Source organism: Otolemur garnettii, unplaced genomic scaffold (genome assembly GCF_000181295.1).
Source record: "Otolemur garnettii isolate 467f Iridium unplaced genomic scaffold, OtoGar3 scaffold00101, whole genome shotgun sequence".
In the NCBI taxonomy this organism is placed as follows: Eukaryota; Metazoa; Chordata; class Mammalia; order Primates; family Galagidae; genus Otolemur; species Otolemur garnettii.
The window spans coordinates 2,848,259-2,857,252 of record NW_003852496.1 but is presented as its reverse complement, the minus strand read 5'-3'; the positions used below and the strand labels follow the sequence as shown (position 1 = coordinate 2,857,252).

Below are 8,994 nucleotides of genomic sequence, written 5' to 3'. Positions count from 1 at the left end.
CCTGTGGTCCCAGCTACTTGGGAGGCGGAGGCAAGAGACTCGCTTGAGCCCAGGAGTTGGAGGTTGCTGTGAGCTGTAATGCCAGGGCACTCTATCCAGGGGGACAGCTTGAGGCTCTGTCTCAAAAAAAAAAAGAAGAGCAGAGGGAGCAGTGACATTTGAGAAAAGGTCATGTAGAAGGGGAAACAGCCTGTAACCCCTGATCGTGGTGGCATTGGAAGTTCATCCATACTTATCCGTCTTCCCTAGTCACACTGAATTACATTACTTTCCATGAGACTTCATTCTCTGCAGTTATCTTTTCTGGCCCCACACATTCCTCTGCAATACTTTCTCTAAGAGGTCCCCTCTACCCCTTGGAATACACTCTTCTTTTCCTAATCCTCTGACTAGTGGCCCCATCTAGCCCTTAGTAACATTTTCTAAGCCTGGGTCAGTACTTAATGCCTCTTCCCCTATTTCTTCCTTTAGAGTTGGTCTTTTCCCAAAAGTTTGAACTGTATGGTTTGAGTTTTTCCGCTTTCTCCTAGGAGCTCAAGCCAAGTGGCAGCAGCCAGAGGATGTTGCAGTGGCTGGCCACAAAGTCACCCAAAAAGGAAGACCCCAAAACACCCCAGAAGGAAGAGCCAGATGTGCCCCAGTGGTCCAGCCAATTCCTGCAGAAGAGCCCACTCCCCACCAAGAGAGGCAGCGCAGGGCTTCTGGAGCGATGGCTGAAGCGAGAGAAGGAGGAGGAGCCTGTGGCCAAGCGGCCTCACAGCCAGTGACCAGGCAGGACTTTTAGAGACCAAGGGCAGGGTCTGCTGCACCAGTACTTGATCTTGCTGATAAAAGCTTCTTGCCTTGTATGTGTACGTTTGCTTTGGAAAGAGGTGGCACAGTGCTAGTTAACAGTTGTGGTGTTATGGAGAAGCGGCCATCCTGACTATGACTGGGAGCCCCTGGCAGGGCTAGTAGGCAGCCTTAGGTGAGCCCGCAGCCATCACTGGCTGTATGCCTCATAGGGACACTGTGCCTGTTGCTCTTCTTGGCAGGGCTGGTGAATCCTTCCTTGAAGCCTGTCTGACCCTTCTGGGAACTCTCAGCCCTGACCTGGTGTTCCTAGCATGAAGGTCTGCCAAGCCTCTGGGCTCTTAAGTTCTTGAAAGGCTGGGCAAGGTGGCTAACGCCCGTAATCCTAGCACTCTGAGAGGCCTAAGTGGGTGGATTGCCTGAGCTCACAAGTTTGAGACCAGCCTAAGCCAGGCAAGACCCCGTCTCTAAAAATAGCTGGGTGTTGTGGTGAGCACCTGTAGTCCTAGCTACTTGGGAGGCCGAGGCAAAAGAATCACTTGAGCCCAAGATTTTGAGATTGTGAGCTGTGACGCTACAGCATTCTACTGAGGGGCAACAAAGTGAGACTCCGTCTCAAAAAACAAAAATCAGTTCTTAACATGTATTTTTTTTTTCTGAATAAATTATATTTGATAAACCTCTGCCTACATTTTGAAAAAATGCTGGTGGGAAAGAGTTCTGGATCTTACCCAGTTTTCTCCTGGCATCAATCCTAAAGAATGGATTTTGTGGCCAGGCACAGTGGCTCACACCTGTAGTCCTGGCATTCTGGGAGGCCAAGGCAGACGGCCTGCTTGAACTCAGGAGTGGATTTTGTCACAAATGGAGCACTGGGGCCTTCTGAGGAAGAAACTACAAAAATGTGGTGGGCCCTTTTGTTGTGTCTCTTTTCTTTTTTGAGACAGAACCTTACTTTATTGCCCTCGGTAGAATGATGTGGCATCACAGCTCATGGCAACCTTCAGTTCCTGGGCTTAAGCGATTCTCTTGCCTCAGCCTCTCAAGTAGCTGGGACTACAGAATGTCTGGCTATTTTTTTGTTGTTGCAGTTTGGCCAGGGCCAGGTTCAAACCCACCACCATTGGTATGTGGGGCGGTGCCCTACCCACTGAGCCATAGGTGCTGCCCTGTTGTATCTCTTTTCATTCTTAATACTTGGAATATGGCTTGGCACCTGTAGCTCAAGCAGCTAAGGTGCCAGCCACATACCCTAGAGCTGGCGGGTTTGAATCCAGTCCAGGCCTGCCAAACAACGACAACTATAACCAAAAAACAGCCAGGTGTTGTGGTGGGTGCCTGTAGTCCCAGCAACTTGGGAGGCTGAGGCAAGAGAATTGCTTAAGCCTAGGAGTTGGAGGTTTCTGTGAACTGTGGTGCCACGGCACTCTACCCAGGGCAACAGGTTGAGGCTCTGTCTCAAAAAAAAAAAGACAAAAAAAAACTTGGAAGTTGTCTGAATCCTTCACATTAAAACCAACCTGAGTCCAGTCTTGCCATATTTAACTCAAGGGGCCAAGGCAAGAACTGAGCACCTAGGCTCAAACCCTGTCCTTACACAGGGAGCACTGGGCTAGTGACTTCACCCTGAAAAGACTCCTAGTCTCTGGGGTGACAATGAGCGTTGGGGCCTTCATTCTGGGGGCTGTAACTAAGGCTATTAGGTAGGGACTGACTACCTTCTCCAGCCTGGGTCAGAGCTCCTGTGATTCATTTTTTGGGTTTTTTTTTGTTTGTTTGTTTTTTGAAGCAGAGTCTCACTCTTTTACTCTGGGTGGAGTGCCCTGGCATCATCACTCACAGCAACCTCAAACTCTTGGCCTCCATCCATCCTGCTGCTTCAGCCTCCTGAATAGCTAGGACTGCGGGTCTCTGCCACAATGCCTGACTAGGTTTTTTAGAGATGGGGTCAGGCTGGTCTGGAACTCTTCTGAGTTCAGGCAATCCACTTGCCTCCCACCTCCCAGAGTTCTAGGATTAGCTCTGATGAGCTACCACAGCCCCCCAGTCCCTGTGATTTGTTCTGCTGGTACCCGTTCGTGGCACTGAATCACTTTTTAATTAGATAGGATGCAGGGAAGGTGTATCTATTTCTGTGTCCTTGTCCAGATCATTAGTTTCATGAAAGCAAAAACCACTTTTTTAGGCTGGGTGCAGTGGCTCATGCCTCTACCTCTGGGAGTTATATTGTAGGCCAAGGTGGATGGATTGCTTGAATTCAGGAGTTGGGGACATGCCTGAGCAAGAGCCAGACCCCATCTCTACTAAAAAATAGGAAAAAAAAAAAAAAAAGGCCAGGGATTGTGGTGGGCGCCTATAGTCCCAGGTACTCAAGCATGATGCAGGAAGATCTCTTGAGCCCAGAAGTTTGAGGTTGCAGTGAGCTATGATGATGCCACCGCATTCTATCTAGAGTAATAAAGTGAGACACTGTCTTAAAAAACAAAAAGAACCAGCTCGGCGCCTGTAGCTCAAGCGGCTAAGGCCCCAGCCACATACACCAGAGCTGGGGGGTTCGAATCCAGTCCAGGCCTGCCAAACAACAACTCCAACCAAAAAATAGTCGGGCGGGCTGCGGGCGCCTGTAGTCCCAACTACTTGGGAGGCTGAGGCAAAACAATCGCTTAAGCGATTGTAAGTTGCTGTGCGCTGTGACACCACGGCACCCTACCCAGGGCGACAGGTTGAGGCTCTGTCTCAAAAAAAAAAAAAACTTCTTTTTTGTCATTGTAGAGGTGTGCAAATACTGTCCAGTGAATTTGAGCACTGACAGCATACTAGACCTATGCTACAGCACTAACTGCATTTACCAGGTAGACACCACCATGAAACACGTGTGTGCTCTGAAGGGCCTGCAGAGGGCTGCAGTGGAGCGGACGGAGGTGCCCCTGCACGGCGTCCTATATACCTCCAAGGGGAAATAAATGCAGAGAAGCAGAGGGGGCTCCCTTTTTTTTTTGTCTTCCTCTTCTGGCCCCCATACACCATCCAAGGCGGCTGGAAGGGGACAGGCTCTGAGGCGATCCGGGAGTAATACGCGGCTCCAGGCAGCCCCTCACCCCTACTAGCCAACTGTGCTCCAGCTGCAGCGGCGCGGCCCGGCTCCGGGCCCTATGCAAATCAGGGATCGGAATTCTCACCAATCAGAGGGAAGCTCCGGCCCTGTATCTGCTAATGGGAGTGAGCGACGCCGCAAGTCTCGGGGCTGGTCGTGGTGCGGCCGGGAGCCAGGTGGGGCCAGCCCCGCCCCGCGGAGCCCTCCCTCCCCGTACTTCTCTGAATTCCTGTGAGCGCCCTCCCTTCCGGCCGGGGGGCGGGGGCGGGGGCGGCTCGGTTCTCTGGAGCCTCGCGTTGTGTGGGCGGGGGCTCTTTCTCTGCGGCCTGAGCTTGTAGGCTGATCTGTTTGGGGGTTTGGTTGTTTTTATTAATTTGCAACTATGAGAAACAGTGGTGAGATAGTAGCAAAAAACAAAGAGAAATTTCATTTTGTTCGTTAAACTTGGAGGAGATATGACCAAATAGTAATACCAGTGAACATTCTAGTAGATGTTGGTAAAATGTTCTATCCTAAAAGAAAAGGCCACACTGACAGGAGACAAGTTTCTGTCTGTCCTCAAGGGGCTCCCCTGTGCGGACACACACGTTGGTGGTCCTCTCCTGACTCCCTATCGGGGACTTCAAACTCCATCGGTACCAGAGGTACAGCTTTACCAAAACTGCTTAATATGCCCCCAAGATTGTGGAAGACAGTTCCCTGTGACCAATCAGATACAGGTGTGCATATCCCTGCTCCCTGCTCTTGTCTGTTGCGCTGACCCGGGAACCTGGAGCCCAGCTGACTTCCTGGCCTCGGGCCATGGCTTGGCTTCTGTCTGCTTTACAGCACAGCAAACTGAGCTTCCCTAGTCCCTAAAATGCGGGGTCATCTTCCAGACCTCAGGGTCGGTGCTGGTGCTAGACCTCCAGTCTGGAATGTCCCTACCAGAAGTTGTTATTTTATCTGTCACTCTCCTGCAAGTGGCTAAGTCCCTATCCCTGCCTCCATCCTATCCATCCCCAGCCTGGCACAGTCTTCGAGAAGGGGGCCCAGACTGGGGGTGCTGAGTGAATGACGGACCAAGCCCTGGACCAGATCTCTTTTTGGTCTCCCATACCTCTGCAAGTATCACTGTCCTCATTTTCCAAATGGAAAGTTGCTGTGGAAAGAACCAGGGCCTCTTTGCTGTCTCACAGCTGAAAGAGCTGCCCAACCCCTAACATGCCCTGGCATCTTTTGCCTGAGACAGGGAGATGATACCTATGACTGTGCTCAGACCCTCCCCAACAGGCCATGAGCTCAGCTCCAAGCCCTGCCGGGGCAGAGAGAGAGGTTCAGGCCAGGTTGGTCCAGAGAAGTTGACTGCGTAGAGTTCCTATTCTACAGGTCACTGAGGCTGTATGGCCTGGGACAGGGCCTTTGCAGTGTGCAGGGCTGTCCTGGAATCAAGGAAAAGGCAGGCCTGAGATGCTGAGGCAGCTCATAGGGAAGAGGCAGCATTACAGGAGTGGCTCTAGTGCTAGGTAGGATGCTACGTCTGAGGGATACAAAGTGTGGTGTGGGGTGACCTAGAGATTCTGGCCAGAGGCAATGTGGTAGCGGGGCAGTGATTAAAGGAAACCTTTTTGGGCTCCATTTATAGACAAGGAAGCTGAAGCTTGGGGAGAACAATCTTGCCCCAGACCAAAAGACCATAGTGGAGCCAGATCCACCATTGTGGTCAGTGTCTGGTGGGGCTGGTCCTGCCTGACCCTCTCCTGATTAAGGGGTGCAGAAAGGAGCTCAGGCCTGGGCTCCCAGACAAGTCCTTTGTCTCCTTCCTGTACCAGGGTCACCTCCCCCAGGAAGCCCTCCTTGGCCTCACAGTGTCAGTTTCCTTCAATATTCAACTAGAATTGAGGATCCTGGAAGCCAAGTCCAGCAGACACTGTATGTAATGGTGGATCCTGGACTCTCCAGCCAGTGTAGCAGCTGAGTTTGGAATTAGACACAACAGATTCAAATTCTGACCTGCCACTTGGGGACTGCATGGCCTCCTAGATTGAGGTAAGACCCATACCCCCTCCTCAGAGCAGCTGATGCTCAGAGAGCACTCAGGGATGGTTGGTCAGTCACATGGCTTCAACTTAGGCTGCCTCCCAGGGACATGGGGCCTACCCACAGAGGTCACATAAAGTCAGAAAGCAGCCCAACTTAAGAGTCTGAGTGAGCAAGCTGGGAAGAAAGGAGAGGAGCCTGTGGGTAGAGTGGAACATTAGAAAGGTGGGTTGGAGGAAGAACAATTTGAAAGGATGACAAGCTCCAGGATGTGCATGTGCAGGTGAGGTCAAAGGAGTGAGAAACCAGAATGCAAGTGACAGAAACTCAATTCCACTGGCTTATGTGAAAAGCAATGGATCTTTTCATAATACCCAGGTCTGTATGAGTTTCAAGCATGGCTGAACACTTAACCTCCTTTCATTGTCAAGCATCTGTCCATTTTCTGGCTCCAACTTTGTCTTGGTTCCTCTCAGGTGGGCTCTATGTGTTGACAAAGAGAGTCACTGTCAACTCTGGCCCCATATCCTTACCATTTTAGTGATCCTAGGGGACAGAGCCCATTTCGCAGTAGTTTCAACCGAGATCCTTGGATTGACTCCTGTCAAGCCCTCCTATCAAGCCCAAGGTTGAGAACCCATTTTTGACCCAATCACTCTGCCCAAGTGAACAACTGACTCAATATTCATTAACCTGGTCTTGGGTCATGTGGTCATCCCCAGGGCTAGAAAAGTCACATACCACCTTCCCAAGACCTCTGTGGCCCACAAAGGGAACAGAGGAAGAGAACAGAGAGGACATAGGGGTAAACTCAGCCCCTAAGGGAAAATTACAGTGATACCGTCAGAAAAGTGAAAGGCCTGCCCCACTGAGGGCTCACATACTCCTGGAGAATGCAGGCTTCAGGGTGAAGACAGCAAGCTGTATTCTCTGACTTTAAGAAATGGAAAGAGGGGTGACAGAAGGTAGAAGTGGGGTGCAGGGCAAGAAGGGCAAAGGCTGCTGGTGAAGGTAGGTAGTTTTTGGTAAGAAATGTGGAACAGCAATGAAGAACCTGCAGGACTTTGGGGCACTGAAGCTCACGGTGAGCCAGGTGGGGGCCTTGGTTAGGGAAGGCAGTTCAGGGAGGGCTCAGGGAAGGAGGAATGAAGCTCAGTGAGCATAGAGTACCCAGTGAACAAGCAGGCAGGAAGGAGCAGCATCCCCTGAGGGCAGATGGTCAGGGGCCTTGGTGGCAAAGGTCCCCTTCCCAGCCCTCTCTGAACCTCAGAACCACCTGGGAGGAGCTGATCAGAAGGCTGATTCCTAGAACCAGAAATTCAGATTTGGGTAACTGGTAAAATCTGGGATTAGAACAAACCCTCCAAGTGTCCCCAGTTTAGGAATGGAAAGTGTGATATGGCTCGGCGCCTATAGCTCAACCGGCTAAGGCGCCAGCCATGTACACCTAAGGTGGCGGGTTCGAATCCCCAGCCCGGACCCGCCAAACAACAATGACGGCTGCAACCAAAAAATAGCCGGGCGTTGTGGCGGGCGCCTGTGGTCCCAGCTACTTGGGAGGCGGAGGCAGGAGACTCGCTTGAGCCCAGGAGTTGGAGGTTGCTGTGAGCTGTAATGCCACGGCACGCTACCCAGGGGGAGAGCTTGAGGCTCTGTCTCAAAAAAAAAAAAAAAAAAAAAAAAGAAAGTGTGATATGAGGCATCACATTTAGCTGGTAACACCATCCCTTCCGAATCCTGGGTACGCCAAGGCTTTTTCTGCCAGCTGCTGGAGGCTAGTCCTGCAGGGAGCACAGGACAGGGGACAGGGCTGGCATACTTTCACCATCAGAACTGCAAGTGAATGAGGCTGTTACTGGTCAGCAGGTGGCGACCACATGGGCTGACTGCAGAGACCACGCTGTCAGCCCCTTAACAGTCTTCAGTCTCAGCTCACCTACCTCCACCTCCTGGGTGTCCACAGACCCCCAGACCTCCTGCAGCCTCAATGCAGTCTGTGTCCCAGTGATGGGCACCTTGTGCCTCCTCTCCACACTCTGGTCTGGAAACTTGGGCAGGACAGCACTTAGGCTGGTTTTGTCCACTGCTGTGTTCTCATTGTGTAGGACAAGGGAGATAGGACTCCCTGTTGGCACCTGGCCATGCAGCTTAGTGAGAAGAGGGAGCAGCCTCCAATGTGATAGATTTGAGTAAGGGAGAGGCCTTTTGCCTAGGTAGTTGAGACCTCTGCCTCCTGACTGCAAACATATATAGAGGCAGAGGGTGGAGACCCAATCAGGAGCATCAACAGGTCAGGGGCTCTTCTCCAGCAGTGCTCCCTTCCCTGCAACCTGCCATTGCCAAAGAGTCCTTTCCCCACCTGCAGTTTCCAGTCTCTTACGCAGGGGGTAAAAAGAGCATCTGTGCCTACATAGCAGTTCCAGCACCTTCCCTATTTTACACTTGTTCCTTCTTAGGGACAGCTGTCAGAACAGACCTTGGCCTGTTGCCCAACTGGATGAATAACTCTCCCATATACCACGCACCAGGGTGCCCCAGATCTGGAAGCCATTCTCTTCTGAATTCCACTAATAATCCTTTGGGTCTCCTTTACATTCCGCATCAGCCAATAGGCAAGAGAGAGTGCCCACCATGCCACACCTCACCAAATTCATAATTAGCACTATGAAGGGTCAGTCTGATGACTAAGAGCTGCCCTGCAGGATGCAAAATTCCACTTTCCTGGCTGGGGACTGGGGGATCCAGACAAATAAAAACAGAACAAACCAGTCCCCTATGCTCCTGCCCCATGCTGGTAGGCCAGTGTCGCTGAAGACACTTCCTCCTCAGGCTGGACCTCCCTCTCTGCCCTTTTACCTCCATCCCAGGAGGTTCCCCTGAAGCTCCTCTTAGGATGCACCTGGACCTCCCTTAACCTGCAGTTTCCACCTCTGGCCCAAGGTCCTCAGTCTCCAGGCTTACCTCGCCAAAACATCTAGGGTATAAGGACTCCTGGGCCCACCATCCAACCCTAATAATGTGCCCATCCCTATTCCACACGGAATAAAAAGAGAGGGATTCAAAGGTTTAAACGTTTTATTGTTCCCAAA

General features: G+C 51.6%; 1 protein-coding gene across 1 annotated transcript in view; it reads left to right on the top strand.

The window, feature by feature from the left end:
• Positions 1 to 1,186, top strand: part of HMCES (5-hydroxymethylcytosine (hmC) binding, ES cell-specific) — a 25,940-nt gene extending 24,754 nt beyond the window's left edge. The window contains exon 7 of the mRNA XM_003796201.3: positions 531 to 1,186. Coding sequence (XP_003796249.1) covers positions 531 to 767 — 237 coding nt within the window. The 3' untranslated portion in view covers positions 768 to 1,186. The remainder of the gene's footprint in view (positions 1 to 530) is intronic.
• Positions 1,187 to 8,994: the final 7,808 nt, after the last annotated feature.